General features: G+C 51.8%; 8 protein-coding genes across 8 annotated transcripts in view; 4 read left to right on the top strand and 4 right to left on the bottom strand.

The window, feature by feature from the left end:
• BDR25DRAFT_18301 (uncharacterized protein) overlaps nt 1-354 on the top strand; it is a 3,977-nt gene extending 3,623 nt beyond the window's left edge. Inside the window, exon 4 of the mRNA XM_033684225.1 lies at nt 1-354. This exon is cut by the window's left edge and continues 11 nt beyond it. Coding sequence (XP_033548937.1) covers nt 1-265 — 265 coding nt within the window. The 3' untranslated portion in view covers nt 266-354.
• A 674-nt stretch (nt 355-1,028) lies between these two features.
• On the top strand, nt 1,029-1,573 carry BDR25DRAFT_302880 (uncharacterized protein). Its single transcript, XM_033689897.1, has one exon. It carries the CDS (start codon nt 1,307-1,309, stop codon nt 1,469-1,471), a length of 165 nt encoding a protein of 54 aa, XP_033548936.1. The 5' UTR covers nt 1,029-1,306; the 3' UTR covers nt 1,472-1,573.
• A 1,205-nt stretch (nt 1,574-2,778) lies between these two features.
• BDR25DRAFT_324588 (uncharacterized protein) lies at nt 2,779-5,063 on the bottom strand (the record flags this gene model as incomplete). Its single annotated transcript, XM_033692167.1, has 3 exons — nt 2,779-2,781; nt 3,765-4,917; nt 4,972-5,063. The coding sequence occupies 3 exons, from the start codon at nt 5,061-5,063 to the stop codon at nt 2,779-2,781; spliced, it is 1,248 nt and encodes a 415-aa protein (XP_033548935.1).
• Nucleotides 5,064-5,364: 301 nt separating this feature from the next.
• Nucleotides 5,365-6,540, top strand: BDR25DRAFT_259480 (mitochondrial carrier). Its single transcript, XM_033686587.1, has 2 exons — nt 5,365-5,463; nt 5,540-6,540. Exons 1-2 carry the CDS (start codon nt 5,395-5,397, stop codon nt 6,386-6,388), a joined length of 918 nt encoding a protein of 305 aa, XP_033548934.1. The 5' UTR covers nt 5,365-5,394; the 3' UTR covers nt 6,389-6,540.
• Nucleotides 6,462-10,533, bottom strand: BDR25DRAFT_302878 (WD40 repeat-like protein). The gene is made up of 7 exons (XM_033689896.1): nt 10,361-10,533; nt 10,181-10,259; nt 8,815-10,132; nt 8,556-8,766; nt 7,518-8,503; nt 7,147-7,452; nt 6,462-7,018 (listed from the first exon to the last, which is right to left on the bottom strand). Exons 1-7 carry the CDS (start codon nt 10,392-10,394, stop codon nt 6,776-6,778), a joined length of 3,177 nt encoding a protein of 1,058 aa, XP_033548933.1. The 5' UTR covers nt 10,395-10,533; the 3' UTR covers nt 6,462-6,775.
• Nucleotides 10,534-10,925: 392 nt separating this feature from the next.
• BDR25DRAFT_302877 (uncharacterized protein) lies at nt 10,926-13,607 on the bottom strand. Its single transcript, XM_033689895.1, has one exon. The coding sequence runs from the start codon at nt 13,495-13,497 to the stop codon at nt 11,149-11,151; it is 2,349 nt and encodes a 782-aa protein (XP_033548932.1). The 5' UTR covers nt 13,498-13,607; the 3' UTR covers nt 10,926-11,148.
• A 123-nt stretch (nt 13,608-13,730) lies between these two features.
• BDR25DRAFT_18236 (uncharacterized protein) lies at nt 13,731-14,566 on the top strand. Its single transcript, XM_033684221.1, has 3 exons — nt 13,731-13,962; nt 14,017-14,230; nt 14,283-14,566. The coding sequence occupies exons 1-2, from the start codon at nt 13,786-13,788 to the stop codon at nt 14,206-14,208; spliced, it is 369 nt and encodes a 122-aa protein (XP_033548931.1). The 5' UTR covers nt 13,731-13,785; the 3' UTR covers nt 14,209-14,230; nt 14,283-14,566.
• A 208-nt stretch (nt 14,567-14,774) lies between these two features.
• BDR25DRAFT_302876 (uncharacterized protein) lies at nt 14,775-16,122 on the bottom strand. Its single transcript, XM_033689894.1, has 3 exons — nt 15,812-16,122; nt 15,692-15,759; nt 14,775-15,642 (listed from the first exon to the last, which is right to left on the bottom strand). Exons 1-3 carry the CDS (start codon nt 15,992-15,994, stop codon nt 14,805-14,807), a joined length of 1,089 nt encoding a protein of 362 aa, XP_033548930.1. The 5' UTR covers nt 15,995-16,122; the 3' UTR covers nt 14,775-14,804.
• Nucleotides 16,123-17,044: the final 922 nt, after the last annotated feature.

Genomic DNA, 17,044 nt, shown 5'->3' with positions numbered 1-17,044 from the left:
GGTTCGACTGTGGGATGCGAACACAGGCCGGCCGCTGCAGACGCTCGAGGGCCATACAGCTTCAGGTGCTTTCCAAAGTATATCGGTAAACGGTCAATGGGTAACCTACAACACACAATCTATGCTCATTGTCCCTCCCCAGTATCAAGTGACTTGTTCCGGTGTTTATGAGAACAATATTGCCCTTGGTACTAGTTCTGGTCGCTTGTTGGTATTGGAATTTCTTGGGCCTCCTCCCCACCCACCTCCGTCACAGGAGGTTTAAATTTATATGTTAGGGAGGTTGAGGTGGCGATAGCTTAGAGCCTTTCGGAAAATAGAGAAGGTCATGTGCTGGTAGCAAAAATATTGCTTTCTAACGGTATACCGTTAGTTGCCAACGTTAGTCTGATATCTAATAACTTTCTATTTACGTCTCAAACACGTGATACTTATATCCGACGCTAAACTATACAAAGAAGTTGGGGCTGTTGACCCTTGTCTGGATGGCGACGCAAAACGGTGTTGCATTAGACTTGGGGGCGCTTTGCTGATCTAAGTCCTCTTGGAAATAGTCAGGCGGGGAGAAAATCGTGGCAGCTTTTGGAAGGGCAGGTCTCCACACCACTCCGCCTTCACAACCAAAAAGGTACAAATAATCAACCAACAGTTGATTTGTGTGCGGAATAGTATATTTATGCCTTACAGCTGTAGTAATTGTAACTGTAAGTCTAAGATAGCAGACTATATTATAATGGTATGCAGAGAAACGGCTGGTTTCAATACAGTCTGCTGCAGAGGATTGTTGAGTTGCATAGGAATACCTCTTGTTTTGCAAGGCACAATAGCGCCGAGCTTTGTAAACACTCACCACCCCCGACGTAATTTTTAGATCTCACAACCCATCATCTAAGATTTTTTGCCAACCCGTAAGGGTCAGTTGATCTCCTAGAGCAGCTAACATCGAGTCAGTTGAGTAATCCTATCTTCCTACACCAGGAGCCCTTCCAGTCCCACATCACTCCTGATACACCTTTGCTCTCTTCGTTCTCCAGGAACATCGTTATTACCAACTATCTCCTCACTAAACAAGGGCATTTCGTCAGATTCAGCCGCGCCCTGCCAGTGACTTACACATTGACATCATAGCTTCTACACGCTGTCACACAATTCCACGAAGGTAGATAGGGAGTAAAAACACCACATCCTCAGTTATTTTCCGAGCTTTTTTATTTCTCCTTAATCCCGCTTCTGCGTTCCAGTCAGTATATAATCTTACTTTTTATATTTTTCTCTCAAACCAGTTCGTCTTTTATTCTACCCCACAATGCCCTCCCTATCACCCTGCACCATCTCCGTCCTAGACTCCGCCCTCAAAAAACTCGACCGGAAACTCTCTGACGCAGACTTCCCAGACGAATTTGACGACGTTCCCGTTCAATGGCCTTACGTGGCTCCTCTCTCCGACGTCGATCGCCAAGCATCCTATTAGAAGGTCCTGTTTGATTGGCGGATAGAAGAAGCTGGAGTGAACGGGTTGCCGAATTATCGGAGCAAGATTAATATCGATAAGTTCGGTGAGGTTAACGTGCATTTGTGTGATAACGGAGTATGAATGGGAAGGCGATCCCAATGTTGTTTGTTCATGGATGTATGTTGTTAGGTATGCTGTTCAAGTTTCCTTGGTGTGATTTATCTTCCACCCCTATCTATTCTAACCTTATTAAATCCCCGTGGAAAATATAACCTGACACCATTCTACTAGGGCCTGGACCCTTCCTCGAAGTCCGCAAGCTGCTCCCAATTCTCTCCAACGCCAAACCCTCTATCCCATCCAACTTTTCCTTCCATATCATCGCCATGAGCACCCTGAACTTCGACTTCGCCTAACACATCACTAAACCCAGCTTTGCCCTCCCCCAATACGCCGAAATCTGCCACAAACTCATGCTTTTGCTCAACCACCCGGCCTACATCACCCTGGCCTCCTTTACCTCTTGCACTGCCTCGCCTCCCACATCAACATGGTGCGAGATAACCCCCCGAAATAGGCCACCCATCCCCTGCTCACAGCAAAGCACGCACTCGTGCCGTACACCGCGGCCGAAAAAGCAAGCTTAGAACGAAGCCAGCGGTTCGCGACTCAGGGCTCTGGATACTAGCTCCTGTAGTCCATAAAACCGTAAACGCCGCCCTACGCATTCGTTAAATCACCGGTCGCGCTGCTCTCTTGGACACATGAGAAATCGTATCCTTGGACGGATGCGTGTCCTTGGACTAATAACGAGATTCTCACGTGGATTAGCACAGGGCTTCCAACGGGCCGTACTACGGTCCGTACAAAGTGAACCGTAACGGTCACGTGTTCAGTACGAACGTACCGAGTTCGTGAGCCGTACCGTACGTTTAATGATGCCCTAGGTACAGTACGTAGTACAGATTGTATTACCCTTTTAGGAAGTTTGTATACACGGTTATGTTACAGCTATCTAACCCCTTAGTACCCTAGGATTAGCACGGGGTATATAGGCTCCTAGGCCTCCGTACCTCTGCCTCTGACCCTAAGGTTTACTCTTGTTACCCCCTATCCTGCATTCCCTTTCTGTGACCTGTGTTTCCTAATTAATACCCCTCACACCACGCCTCTTGCTGCCTTACAGGCCTTATCTAGTCCTATCTGCTCTTGTTACTAGGGAGAACTAGTTATTTTATAGTTAATTAGACCTTAATCTTGCATCTCTAGGGACCTATAGTCTTAGCTGTTTTAACTAGAGTACAGCGTACTTTAATTAAATTGTACTACTTGTACAGATCACGTGAGCCGTAACAGTTACAATACGTACACCTACCTCTCCTCCTCCCTGTTGTACAAACGTACACAAAATCTCACCCGTACAGGCCTCAAAATCGCCCAATCGTACAGTACTACGCCGCGTTGGAAGCCCTGTGATTAGCACCTATTGCTTCAGTGCCGCCGGGCCAAATGCGCATGTGAGGATTTATTATGAAGTTATGACTAGCATGAGTGTGGGCGTTGCGGCGAGGGACCGGATGTGTGAGCACATTAAGGGGGCAAAGTTGGGACTGGCGTGGTTTCCGAGGGAGCTGAGTGTTGTGCCGAAGGGTTGGGAAAGCGGCTATGGGTAAGTGAGGGGTTTCAGTTTTATTTCTAAATTTTGTTTGTTAGATGAATGAGCCGGATGTTAGTCTGAAGAAAGGGATTGGCGGGAAGAGCTTAAATAGAAGCTGATTATTCCGCAGGTCCTGTAGGGCACGAACCTGATAACTATATAGGCGGACACTTCGCCACGTGGGAACATTTAGATGTTGTTACTGGAGCTCTGCAGAAGGTGTTTGGAAGAGGCGGGCCTTGGTATAATATCGTTAAGGGAAAGGACGGGTATGAGTAATGTAAGCCGAAGCTCTTGGTGGCGGGACAGGCAGGCCGAAAGAGGGGAAGACGGGTATCATGTTAGCTGTCACCTTGAACCTGGCTAGAGCCTCGACACCTTCTTTTGTTCTGATTGCGTGGAGTGGCATATGGTGACAAATTTTAGATTGTAAGTTTTAGATTGGAAAAGGGTTGGCTATAACGCCAGTGGGTCAATATGACCTGGGTATCGTACACCACATGCCATGCCATTAACATCGTAACCACCATCGTCCGTCTGTCTGCCAATCCCCGATACAATCTCCACTAACGCCATTCTTCAACATCCGGACAATCTAAATACATCAACTGCACCACGCTCCCTGACCCTAAGCCCCCTCCAATCCCTCCTCACTCTTCCCTCTCCCTCCGCATCCTCATCTGGAAACACACTCTCCCTCCTCCCACTCGCCACAGCCATCGCCGTCCCATTCTCATTCACCATCGTCCCAACCACCGGGTCCTCTCCCACCTGCAAAACCTGATCTGCTTCCAACGCGCCCTGTCTGAGATGCGGATCGCGCCAAACCCTCACCACGCCATCTATCCCACCAGCCCAAATCTCATGGTCAACAGTGCGTACACCCAGGTTCTCTCGCTCGTTGTCAGCCAACACCTCCACCCCGCCTTCTCTCGCAAACACCTCATCCGCAGCCGCAGCCGTCCAGACCCCAAACCCGAGTTTCTGCTTCGCAAGCGCGTTCCGCCCTTTACAGTATCCAAGCCCTAAGCTCAGATTCCGGATATCGTAGAACATCAGAACATCTGAGTCGCGTTCCGCAACGTAGATGTACCTCCCACATGGCGACCATTTGACCTCACTAATCCCACCACCAGCAAGCTCATTATCATTCCCGCGGTGTCCGGGGTTCCAGCTCGGGCCGCCGGGCAGGGATATTGTAGTAATGGGATTCCCGCTACCTTCGGCTTCGTACAGGCCGACGTAGCGCGTCCATGTGCCAGCCGCGAGAATGCTGTCGCAGCTGATGGAGAGGCTGGATACGATGCCTTTGTAGCTCTGTGGATCGCGTTTGCTGTGCGTGCGGAACTCGTCAATTGGGCCGGAGGAATTGTGGAGGTCGAACAGGAAGATGGAGTCCTGGGTGCCAGCAAGGAAGTGGGTGCCGGAGCGGGTGAAGAGGAGGGAGTGTGGGCTGATGACGGCTTCGGTCTTGGTGTTGAAGTTTCGATAACTGAGGAGCTTGGCGGAAATGTCCAGTGGGGAGTTTGAGCTTGCGGCTTCCGGACCTCCATCTGTATCTGAGGAGGAGTAGGAGTACAGTGCGTTGTGGAGGCTGACGAAGTTGTTGCGGGTGCTGATGAGGACCAATGACGACAATGCGTTGGCTGCGTTGAAGCTAGAGTATCCAGTAAAGGCCCAGATAGGCTCAGAGCTGGTAAGCGATGAGCACGGAACTAGGAGGTCTTTTTCTCCTTCCTCTGGCACCCTATAGACGGAGAGCGTGCGGTTGTAGTCAGAGGTGAAGACGCATGTTCCATCCGCCGACCTATAAAGCCAGCCAGTTAATCCAGGTCCATGAAACGGGGAGAGGATAACTTACAATTCAGCTTGATGAATGCAGCTAGTATGCATAGAGGCAGCCTCCAGTTGCTCTAGTTCTCCACCTGTTAAATTGTTAGGAACGCTGCCCATCCCATCGCACCACCCTCTCCATTTGACAACTTACCCTCCAATCCCATCTCCCGCCCCCTTGTACTCGCCACCAGTCTCACACCAATCTCTGCACTGCTCATTTTCAGCTGAATTATCACCAGCTCTACGAAAATAGCCCAAGAAAAAGGGTTGCTTGGTGAGTGGGAGTCCAGTGGTGCTTGTCGGAAACAAACCTCGCCTCGTCGGAATTTCATCCCGGAACCGCGCTTCTACTAACGCGATAGCCTATAGGGCTGAAAACCACCGCACAGACCAGCCCCTCTAACCTCCACCATCAATTCTTGTCATCAAGCATCGCAAAGTCTGAAAAATGCAGCATGTCCTCGAGCCACGCCAGAGTAGTGCATGGCTCGAATCACCATACCTACGCTCCTTAGTTGTACTCCTCCCTTTCTCTGCCATCTCAATCCCCGTCAATTCCTACGACTAACTTATGTGACTAACTCTTGCAACAGGCAGGCGGCCTCGCCGGCACCACAGTCGACCTCTCGCTCTACCCTCTCGACACGCTAAAAACTCGCCTCCAATCCAGTGCCGGCTTCACCTCCTCCGGCGGCTTCACCGGAATCTACCGAGGCGTAGGCTCCGCGCTCATCGGGTCCGCCCCAGGCGCCGCGCTCTTCTTCATAACCTACGACTCTATCAAACGCACACTACTCACTCCCTCCCGCGGCTCCATCGCACGGAATGCAGAAGGTAAGGCGTATATTGAGGGCCCCCGGGGCCAGAGACACGAAGCCTTCGTCCACATGCTCGCCGCGAGTGTAGGCGAAGTCGCTGCATGTGCAGTGCGCGTACCAACTGAGGTGGTGAAACAACGAGCACAAGCCTCACAACACCCCTCCTCTCTCTCCTCTCTCCTCCACATCCTCGATCAGCGCAGAACGCGGGGTTATGTGCATGTGTGGCGGGAATTATATCGTGGTTGGTCCATAACGATTATGCGCGAGGTGCCGTTTACAGTGATCCAATTCCCACTCTGGGAAGCACTGAAGCGGTGGCGGATTAACGGTAGTGGGAGGGAACAGGTGTCGGGGTTTGAGGGCGGGATTCTGGGCTCGGTGGCGGGGGCTGTAGCGGCGGGGATAACGACGCCGTTAGATGTGCTGAAGACGAGGATGATGTTGGCGAAGGAGCGGCAGTCTGCGTTTAGCATGCTGAGTTCGATACTGCGATTCTCTGGCCCACGGGCTTTCTTTGCGGGGATAGGGCCGCGGGTTGGTTGGATAAGTGTCGGGGGAGCGATATTTTTGGGTTCGTATCAGTGGGCGAGTAATTTGCTGGGCGGGATCGAGGAATTATGATATCAACACTGACACAACCACTACGATACGAACGCGGACCGGAATGGAAGATGTGTAAGAGTAAGAGTGTAAGATCAAGAACGCCATAGACTTCCAGACACGATTTATCAGTAATCCAAACCAAATGCACCCACCCAAACTGAAGTCAAATCAAACCACACCAAACCATACCGTATCAATAGAGATAGAACAGATGGGATCGAATCCATACAGCGATCCGGTAAGGAATGGGGTATGTGCAAAATACTATGTACAATACACAAGAGATTCAGACCTCTCCAAGATCAAAATCAGAATCAGAATCAATCCACAATTGGAGGATCAAGATGGGCATGAACATCAACATCAACATCAAGCTTAGCACCAACACCAACATGTTCATTCCCATCAACACGCCTTGCCCTCCACAATCCCCCTAGAACTATGCTGGCTGCTCCTCCCGGCATCGGACGACGCCTTCCCCTCGGACACGCCCGTACTACCGGTCGCGGACAACGGGGGCGGTGTGCCGATGAAAGGCGCATGTTTGATTTCCTTGCGGCCGTTCGCGCGGTAATAGAGCACCACGTCGCCGCCGCCACGCCAGACGTGTGCACGGATAGACGCTAGTGTCATGGTTGGGGCAATCAACTACAAGAATAAATATTGTTAGCAGGAATTCTGTTAGTCTGCTAAACCCTATGCCGCCTCATTTCTTTCACACACCAACCGATAAAATGATAGAGAAAGAGCGGCACAAAGAGAAAGAATGTACTAACCTGCCCTTGACAAAACAATTCCAAATACTCCTCCGGCTTCAACCTTTCCTCACCCTCCTTCTCCTTCTCAGCAGTCGTCGGCGCGGGCTCAATTCTCTCCGCTACATAACTCAATATCTTCCTCGCCCGTAGCATGCGATTCGCATTGAGTCGGTTGTTGCTGAGTGGTGCCGTATTAGCGCGAACTATTTTCTCTGTAGGGACGAAGAGGGGTATATACCCGTCCGAAGCTATGCTAGGTAGCGTGTTTTGGTACGGTTCGAGGATGAAGGAGACTTTGACGATATCTTTGAAGGGAATTTGGTTCTACAGTGCCTGTGTTAGTGCATTTGAGGGGAGTGGAGGAAGAGGTGGGTGAGTCAGGATCTTACGCGGAGAAGAATGTCGGCGAGCCACACGGGCGCTACTTTTTCGATAAGTTCGACTTGTTGGCCTAGGGAGCCGACCTTGCCTTCGAAGAGATCCGCAACGCCGCCAGAATCTGGTCTGTCTTCTTGAATCAGAATGGTCGTACTCGCTGGTGGTTTCAGAACTGGCGTCTCGTTGGGGAGGCTGGGCGCAATTTGCGTATGCACTGACACTGCGCCCAAAGCTACTTGTTCCTCATACCCCTGCCTAATCTTCTGTACAGCCCCGAAAAAGTTATCCTCAATGATTTTCTCATCAGTCTTACTGCTCCTCGAATCACTGTCCTCAGACTTTTCATCCACGGCAACCGGTTTCGCGACCTCGACTGTTGAAGACGTGCTGCCGAATTTTTTCATGTTGAAGGACATGTTGAATTTCTTCGAGAAGAGAGCCTTGCCCTTTTTGCCATGGGTGGGGTTTGTCGGATTCTCTTCCGAGGGAGATTGCGGAAGGGTTTCTTGCGATGGGTCCGTTGTGGAGGCTTCGGCGGAGGTAATGATAGGTTTACCGTTGCCGTGGCCGTTGGTGGCGGGTGTGGTGGAGAAGTAGTCAGAGCCTTCTCTAGTCTGGCTCTGTTGAGTGGTGGTTCGTGAGAGCTGAGAGCCTTCTTCTGTCGTAGGAAGGAGAGTGTACAGCTGCTGTGTCGCATGGGTAGGGCTCGATGTTGGGATACCCGGAGTAGCAAGGCCAATCTGGAGTCCGGGAGTAGTAATAGGTAGGTGGAAGCTATTAGTGGCACGAATCGTGGAGCTAGACGTCGGCCCTGATACTGCGTCTGTCCAACCGTTGATGTGGTTTTCGGGTATTTGAATGTTAGCTGGTGCGTTCGTCCGATTCATACCGCTCTTCTTTTCTTCGACAAGAGCATTTCTGAAGTCTTCATCCCGTTTAATCTCTTCATCGATGAGGTTAGAGAACAGATATCGCAGTATCCACTTTCCTAGATTTACTGCACATTGTCAGTATGGAAGCCGAAACTGTGTAGATAGAGGTAAGGCTACTTCTCTGGTCTTCTCGGAAATCAATCTTTTCCTCCAAATGAAGTTCGTCTGCATACATCTCAGCGTCGAAGCAGTAATTCTCCTCGAGGACGCAAGTCAGACTGCCGGTTCTCGTGTCAACAGCACACCAGTGGGCAACAGTTTCTTGTGTATTAACTTCAGGGGCAACATCTTCGAGATGCCGCTTCCCGAATGACTTTATGGGAGCACACTAAGTTGTTGTTAGATAAAAGCCGACACGAAAGCGCAGGAATCTTACTTGTAGCAAATCCCATAATATTACCTCCCCGGCGGTGTCTAGAGTGAGCACCCTTCTCCGATCATTAAGTAAGACATGCTTGATCAGACCGTTCTGGCCTTCGATGGAGAAATCTGGTAGGCTTCGACATGGCACAACTACACCTGGATCAGCTGCTGACAGAACCTCCGAAGGTTTTCGTGTGCTCGTCGTTGAATACACCGTTGAAGCCTCTGGATCTTTGGCAGAAAATAGAGGGAAGGGTGCGGTGTTCGACATCCGCAGAAGGGCAGGGAACGGTATTTTCGGGGTTGTACCGTTCATCGGAGGGCTGGCCGTGGGCGGAGAAGGGTACCGCGACCGAGTCGTACCCACACTCGATCGATGCCACCTGTAGGATTCTGGTAAAGCGACATCTGCGGCCGTCTCTACGTCGTTCCACCGGTTGATGCTCGAACTGGACGTTGCCGTCCAAATGTAGTCGCTAGATCGAATGACCTTGTTCACTCCTTCGTGCTCTTGACAGACGGCCACCGAGAGTCCTTCATCCATTTCGGCGCAATTGCGCACATCGCTCTTTGCCACTATACCCGATCGATCGGAGGAGTAGAAGATAGATAGCTGTGGGTGGTCCGAGTACAGCGACCAGACGCTGTCGTTGTGCATGGTCAGTGTGTACATGCATCTTCCTGCCGTCATCGACCATACTTTGACAGTCTGATCAGAGGACGCGGTCAAGATGGTATCCCCATCTTGCGTGATGAGCACGTCCCGCACGTTGTCCGTGTGTCCGACAAACTTTGTGATGCGCTTCCCGGTCCTGACATCCCAGACCCGGACTATGCTTTCCGGGCCGCCGCTTGCGAGGATAGAGCTAGTTGCCGCCAAGGCGTAGACAGACCCCTTGGCCGTGTTCTCATCATCGCCCACAGCTATCTGCAGCTTCTGGCCTCCTCCACTGAGATCCCACAAGCTGATCTTATGATCCAGCCCGCCAGATGCAACCCAGTTCTCGCTCAGGCCGGGGGAGGCTACGCGCTTGACGTAGTCGGTGTGCAGGCCGATGGTCTGCGGAGGGAGGACGTCTTCGGCGGCAGGCCGCCATACCTTCACCGTAATGTCTGAGGATGCGGAGACGAGGGCCTGGTTACTCTGGGCGAGGACGATGTCGTTGATCCAGTGCGTGTGGGCCTGGACCTGCTGCCGGAACAGCGTCGGCGGGGGTTTGTAATTGGGCGCATTTGAGTCGGCAAACGGGTCTCTTTCCTCGTGGGCCTTCGAGACCAGGTCAAGATGCAGGTCCCAGGCGCATATGACGCCGTCTCGACCACCCGAGTAGCTGTGGAGCGGTCAACGGAGATACGATGGGGAGCTTCGGGCGCCGTACAGAATCGAGTTTACCGGGTCGATAGCCAGGCCATTTACGCCCAACCTGTGTCCTCCGGCCGAGTTCGCGAGGGGCAGGACTGTGATGGCAAGTGAGCATGAGCGGAAGCAGGAGCGGGAACAGGAGCAGGCGCGGGAGCATCATGTAGCAGGGCGGCGGGGGGGGGGAGGAGGGACTAACCGTAGGAGATACGCTTTCGCGCGTTGCGCCCCATGCCCGCCTCAATCAGCAGCGTTCTAACATGCGGAACAAGAAAGCGGACAGCAAGACACACGGCAGAGAGCTCTTAGAATCCGACTCAAGGTTAGGTGGACGAGAGGGGATTGCGGCAAAGGTGGACTTCGAGTCGTCGGCTTGCGGATTGCGGATTGCGACCGAAGTGGCTCCCCTGCCTTGGGGAAGGACGGCAACCCACTGGCGCGGAGTCGCTAAAAACTGTCATTTGGCGGCAGGGAGACTGTGCGCGTCTGCATGGGGCGCCGCATTTTTAAACGGCGAACACCTGTCCATTGTTCAAAAAGTCGAATCGGCGCACGGAAGAAATATGTCAACCTGCCTGGGTGGCCTGAGGCACGAAAAAGCAATTCGCGCTGCATCAATGGGTGAATCGCGGACCGTGACAATGCCATGACAATGCCATCAGAACAATCCTCCACCCGACAACGTGGCCCCCACGTTGTTTCTGTCGAGCTGGGTCAGGCACAGAACCCGCAATACATCCGAGAACAAGGGCCGCACCCAACCTCAATTTTTGGCCTATCTAGCTTCCTTGTCTCTTCTCAACCTGTGCCGTCCCCGTCCACCCTGGCAGGTGATACCATGTTTATGATGACATTCTGAGAGAAATTCAAAGCCGCCCTCCAACCCCTCTTTGACGCCGCTACCCCATGCCAACCCAAAATCTGTTCCCTTCAAATACTAATACATGAAAAGCTCCTGCTCATGAATCATACCAGACCTAGTTATCCTCAGCTAGCTTCACTCTTGGGCATCTGGAGGTCCTCCAACTCGTCTCTCCTCGCCCGGTACAGCTCTTGTGCCTCCCTCTCCCTTCGGCTTATAAATGCAACCTCGTCCCGCAGGCTCTCCAGGCGCCTACTGATCGCTGTCCCTTCCGAATACTGCATCGTCCGAGCCAACTCCAGCTCTCTCTTTGCCTTTTCGAGGGCGTTCGATGCATGGATGATTTTCTGGCGAAGGAGAGTCGCCCGCTTCTGGTATCCACCCAGGTGTAGAGCGAGCTTCTTCTCGATCTTGTTCGCCCGCTCTGCACTCTCCATGATCTTGTCCTGTGTGTTATCAAACGCTTCCACCATCAGCTGGTGCTCGTCAACCTCGTCTTCCTCGTACCCATCCAGTCCGGGGAGTCGTGAAGACCCATGCAGGTTGGTCCAGGCCGTTCCGAAGTTGCACTGGAAAGTTTGCTTGTCCTTCTCGCTTGAAGCAGATATTTCGAGGGCTATCTCCATCTTAGCCTTATTGACGGCATCGTCGCTGATTTTCTCCAGAGGCCGTGCTGTGCCGCTGACCTGTCCACCGCCGAATTTTCGGACATCATTCACAATCAAGAGAGCCATTTCCGCCTCGATCTCCCGTGCGATCGGGTCTTCGATATCTTGGGCCCTCTTCAGAAGCGCATCAAAATCCACTATTGATGGTCTCGGGAGAAACCTTTGGATGACCTGGGTTTGTCGGCCAAACTCTGCACGCTCCTCGGCCTCGCGCAACTCCCTGTTCCTTCTGTCTCGCTCAGCAGCATCTTCTTCGCTAACCACCACGGCTTGCGTCTCAGCCTGCTCCTCAGGAAGCTCGAATTCCCACTCGGTCTCCTTTGGTTTAGGAAGGGAGGCAAGTTTGCTTCGAAGGTTCTGACGTATGGCCTGCTCTCGGAGCTTAAGGTCCCGTGGGGTTTGTCCGACAAGCTGCATTCCATCGCTCTCATTGAGACGAAGGTTATCTCGGGGGGTCCGCATCGGGGTCGCGCCAGGTCCTTGGCGCATAGGGGTAGCACCAACCCCGCCATTGGCTTGCCGAAAAGGGGTGGCCATTGGGTTAGGCGTCACAATCTGATGCCTCGGAGTCTTGCCGGGTAGCGCGGGCGGTGCCATATCTTCGATCAGGTCAGGGTTATCTCCTCCAAGCAGAGCGGACTGAGTCTCTGTCCTCATCCGAGCATTTCGAATTTCGTTCCCAATGAAGTCCTCCTCTTTCGGTGCCATTGGGGTGCGAATAGGGGTGTTTTGGACAATGCTCGAGTAGTTGCCAACTAAGCCTTGAGTAGCCCCATTGTCACCATCGATGTCAGCAATTGCGCGCTCTCCAGACATGCCCATTTTGACGATGTCCTCCATCTCTGCATCTCCAACCTGGGGTGCCGGGAGCACAAGTGCGCGTCGCTTGCTATTCATCTCAGCCTCACGCATCCTCTGGGCTTGAGCAGCCTTTGCGTATGAAGCAGCCAGCCCCCCCGAACTTTTATCGTCCTTCTTCCTCTTATTGCCCCCCTGCTCCTCCTCCATGTCTGCCTTGCGCTTGTTCGCAAGTTGTTGCTTCCGCGGATCAAAGGCCTCTCGCTGCCGCTCATTCCGCACGAGCTCTTCGGTAGTATCGTAGAAACCGGAGGGGACCTCTTTTTCTAGAGGTACGTCGGCGTTGTAATCGATATGGTTCCCCTTCCGTTTAGGGTTAATTTTGATGTTTATGCCCGCAGCCTTTAGCTCACGGCGCTTTTGGAGAAGTGCAATCCTCCGTGATTCCTCCAGCTGCCTCTCACGAGCTTTCCGTTTCGCCTTCTTTCCGCTAACGTTTGCCAATCGCGCACGTGCCTCTGACAACATCTCCTTGTCTTCCTCGTCCATGTCGATGGCATCCGGCCTCGCGGGTCTGCTTTCCGCGTATGCATCGACTTCTCCAGGACGTAACCGCCGGACATCCTCTGCGGTAGGGGCTGATGTCTCGTCGCCGGGGCCTGCAAGGCCTAGATCACCGCTCTCCTTCGCTTCTTGCTCGTCCAGCAGCTTCTGATATCGCTCTAGGCATTGCGTCGCAGTCCTTCCGACAATGGGTGCTATTGTGCGCCACTGCGTGGGAAGGAGCTTGGCCATGGTCAGAAGCTTCTCGTCATCCTCCCTCGACCACTCCGTCTTCTTGATCGATGGATCTAACCATTCATTCCACCGTGCCTTGCATTGTTTCGCTGTCTTCTTCGCGATGAGCGAAGCGCAACGCGCCCATTGGTTAAGACCATATTTCGAGATGGCCGCCTTGAGGACCTCATCTTCGACGTTCGACCACTGGCCGACTTTGGTTACGACCATGATGATTGCAGGAGGAGACGGTGTCGTAGAAGTTATAGAAGGCGGAGGCTCGTGTGTTGTGCCACACCAGGGGGATGGGGTTGGGGTTGGTGCGGCGTTGTCGCGTTGCGTGGAAAGCGTTTGGTCGCGGAGACGGGGTTCGAGAAATGTTCGAGATACGCTAGTAGTGTCTTGGCATATTGTTAGTAACGGTGGAATGAAAGTCACGTTGACGTAAATAATTTCTGGCTTCACTTTCACCCATATCATCATGCTTTGCCATTACTCCTAGTGAAATCTGCGCTTGTTATGCCGCCTTCACGGGCATATGTGCCTCGAGCCATCCGAGGCGCTTTCACGGCGTCCCACGGCAAGCCGCCATTAGCAATCTCTAATTCACCTCTATCTTCACTCTCCTTTTCACTCTTACGATGCTCTTCGTCAGGGGCAGCTTCAAATCTCGCCGAGTCCGAAAATAAATCGATGGTGCGTCTCCAAGCTAGGATCTTGCCGACCTGCTCCTTAAACTAAATTTACTAGAAAGTTGCCACTAAGGATTTGAAGGAAGGCGAAGCGCCAAAGAATAAACCGCTGGCAGAGCTCGACAAAGAGCTAGAATTGAAAATGAAAGGCTTGGCTGGCGATGGTGGTGAAGCAGGAGTTGAACTTGAAGATGGGCAACCAGTTGCGCTGAAGAGGGGTGTGCGCAACAACATGTTCCGGTACATCTGAATGTTACCCTTTTCAGTGTCTGGTAAGTGAGTCTTGCGACGATGCTTGAGAGTCAAAGACGAATTTTGTGACAGCCCTGTCGCATCGGTGTCCCTGCAGCAGTGGTAGAGTATTACACATCAGAATGCTGGACTAGATAAAAATCTGCCGCATGACAACCTAACCAGCGTGCTCACAGAGCACAACGTCTTCATGCCCGGAGACGATAAGTTCACCAGAAGGAAGAGACCTAGGTCGATGCTAATCCATCAGCATGCTCGCGAAGTACAATGCCAACATTTCCCACGACGATGAGTTCGCTCGAGGGAAGGAGATCCGGTTCTATGTCAACCTAACCAGCGTGTTTACTGAGTACAATGCCAACATGTCCCGACACGATAAGTTAGCCAGAGAGGAGATCCAGTTCTATGGCAACCTAAACTGCGTGCTAATGGCGTACAATCAGCATGTCCCGAAACGATGAGTTCAATGTGTTCGTCTACAGCCAAGCATTAGCTTAGTTAGTGCGCGACTCCGAACCCAGGTAATTGTAACGAAATAAGTTTTGGGGGGTATCTACATTAACATTAAGCGGTTTACACATTATGAAAACTTTCTCAAAGCTCAACAACGAAAGTTTCTAGTCCCTCTCCGGGCCTCCTTCGCTCGTACTGATTCCAATATTCAGCACGTCCAGCCATTTCCGCTGCTCCCCTAGCTGCGAGCATCCACGGCTCTCCTCGCTTCATCATATTAACTTCCAGAAGAGGGGATGCATCGTATTCCAGAAGCTCCCATATCGCCGCCTTCACTGTCTCCCGGAAGTCTTCGTCATCGGCATACTCGCCAAGAAGGATGATCTTAGTCGGTGGGCGAACCATGGAGCTCCCAACATTGACAATTACTTGTTGGATCCGAGCAAGGAACTTCGCTCTCGGTACCTCATAAACCGGCATATTCCACCATCCGAGGTCGAGGCGTACCTCTGACATCATGGTCCAATCCCAATAAGCATTCTCCATGCCCTGGAGCGACGCCGCGAAGGAGGAATTATCGAAGTTGAGGAAAAGAACCGGCTCGAGGTGCATGTCCCTCTCCTGCTCCTCGCACTGTAGAAGGTTCTTCCGCGATTTGCATAGCCCGTATCCCAAGCCTGCAAACGCCGCATTCGTCTCCCAGAATATGTGGTATGAGCGGCGTTCAGCAAGCAGCCAGTCTAGGCCCGTGTATTCTAAGGCGTCTTGGATGTCGTCTTCTTCCATACCCTCCAGCATTGGAAACACAGGGAAGACTCTCGTTATTGGGAAATCGAGTGTGTCCTCGACGGCGGCCTTAAGATCGACTACGAAAGATGACAGTATCCCCACCTCTACGGTTGCAGGCCGTCCGAGCCATTTGTTCACGTTTCGTTTTCGTCGAGCAATTGAGCATTGGAATTCCTTCCACGGGTCCGAGCTGCATACTGCATAAACCCACTATTCATATGCAAGGAAATGCAACATACCAATCTTGTTTAGATGCTGGATTCGCCCACCGTGACATCAAATCGATGTATTCTGCATCCGCTTCAATCTAGATCTGGATCAGCTGATACCGCGATTTGCTCCATATGATCTATTCTCACTCTGACAAGATCAACTATTGTCCCATTATCATATCGAATCGCAGCAGTCGCATACGACGTTGTGAAATGGAGTCCAATACCTGGTGCACCCTCCTGGCTGCTTAGCAGTGGCGTTTCACGTAGTCTTGAAATCACACGTGAGCTGACGAGGGGCAAGCACACCAAAAGCGAGTGAAACAGCATCTTGGAGCCACAACACCGGCTTTAAATTCTTTGATCAGGACGAATATGAGGGAATGAGCGACAGGACGACCGCGTCTCCGCAAAGGCATCGATGAGGAGAAGGTGCCCATCCTACGGTGCGGTCATCTCACGATCTTATACGACGAGTGGTCAGTCTGGAGCGCGCAGCTGGGGCCTTGCAAGGCGGTGCTGGTTTCCTGCATCCAACGGAATCAGACGCTAGCCTATTTTAGCCTGCCAAGCGTCACCCTTTTAGTTCCCGTTCATACACCTGACACAGAACTTATGGACTTTAGCATACAATACGCTTTTAAGATTACTGCTCAATCTGGAAGTATGCACTTCGCTTAATGTCTAACAACTCCAATTTCTCGCGTGAAGGGCATCATCGCAGACCTTGAGAAAATCTGTCGAGTGTCGACTCTGCAAAGTGTTTTCTGGCCCCTGTTTTTTGTCTGGCTTGGGCTTTAGCGGGTGGTCCGTGGATACGAGAAATGCATGAACTTGGCCAATATGGATATCGCCGTGTTTGCAGATTCGGTTAGCGCTGGTATTTTTGGGGTTGATCAGTGAGTTAGGGGCTAAGGGGATCTCCTTTTCTGTTTTATCGATAACTCGGGCCAGATGCGTTTTGTTTTGGGAGTCGCATCTCGCATCCTCCGGTTTTGAGGGGAAGAGTGCTTTAGACTTATGATGAACACTTTTTAAGCATATCCACCAACAGAAGCATAGTTCTACACATCCATATCGCATCCTATGAGAGGGACATGCGCAAGAATTAATGGATCTTCTCGCCTAACATGGAACACAACCGGAGCAGAGTCTATCCATTAAATCTCTTCCTAGAATTAAGGAGAGCGATAACAAGACACGTGTTTCTGCTCTAAATGACCCCTGTCATATTCCACGTCAAGTGAGAAAACGCAGTAGTACGCGTCTCCAAATGTACTACTGACAACAACTATATACATTCCAACTTCCACTCCTCGAGGTCTGGCCCAGCATCTATTTCCTCTTCACTGCGTCCCTCTTAACACACGTGTTCTCAAA

Source organism: Lindgomyces ingoldianus (assembly GCF_010093535.1).
Source record: "Lindgomyces ingoldianus strain ATCC 200398 unplaced genomic scaffold BDR25scaffold_12, whole genome shotgun sequence".
Lineage (NCBI taxonomy): Eukaryota > Fungi > Ascomycota > Dothideomycetes > Pleosporales > Lindgomycetaceae > Lindgomyces > Lindgomyces ingoldianus.
This window is presented reverse-complemented; position numbering and strand designations above follow the sequence as displayed.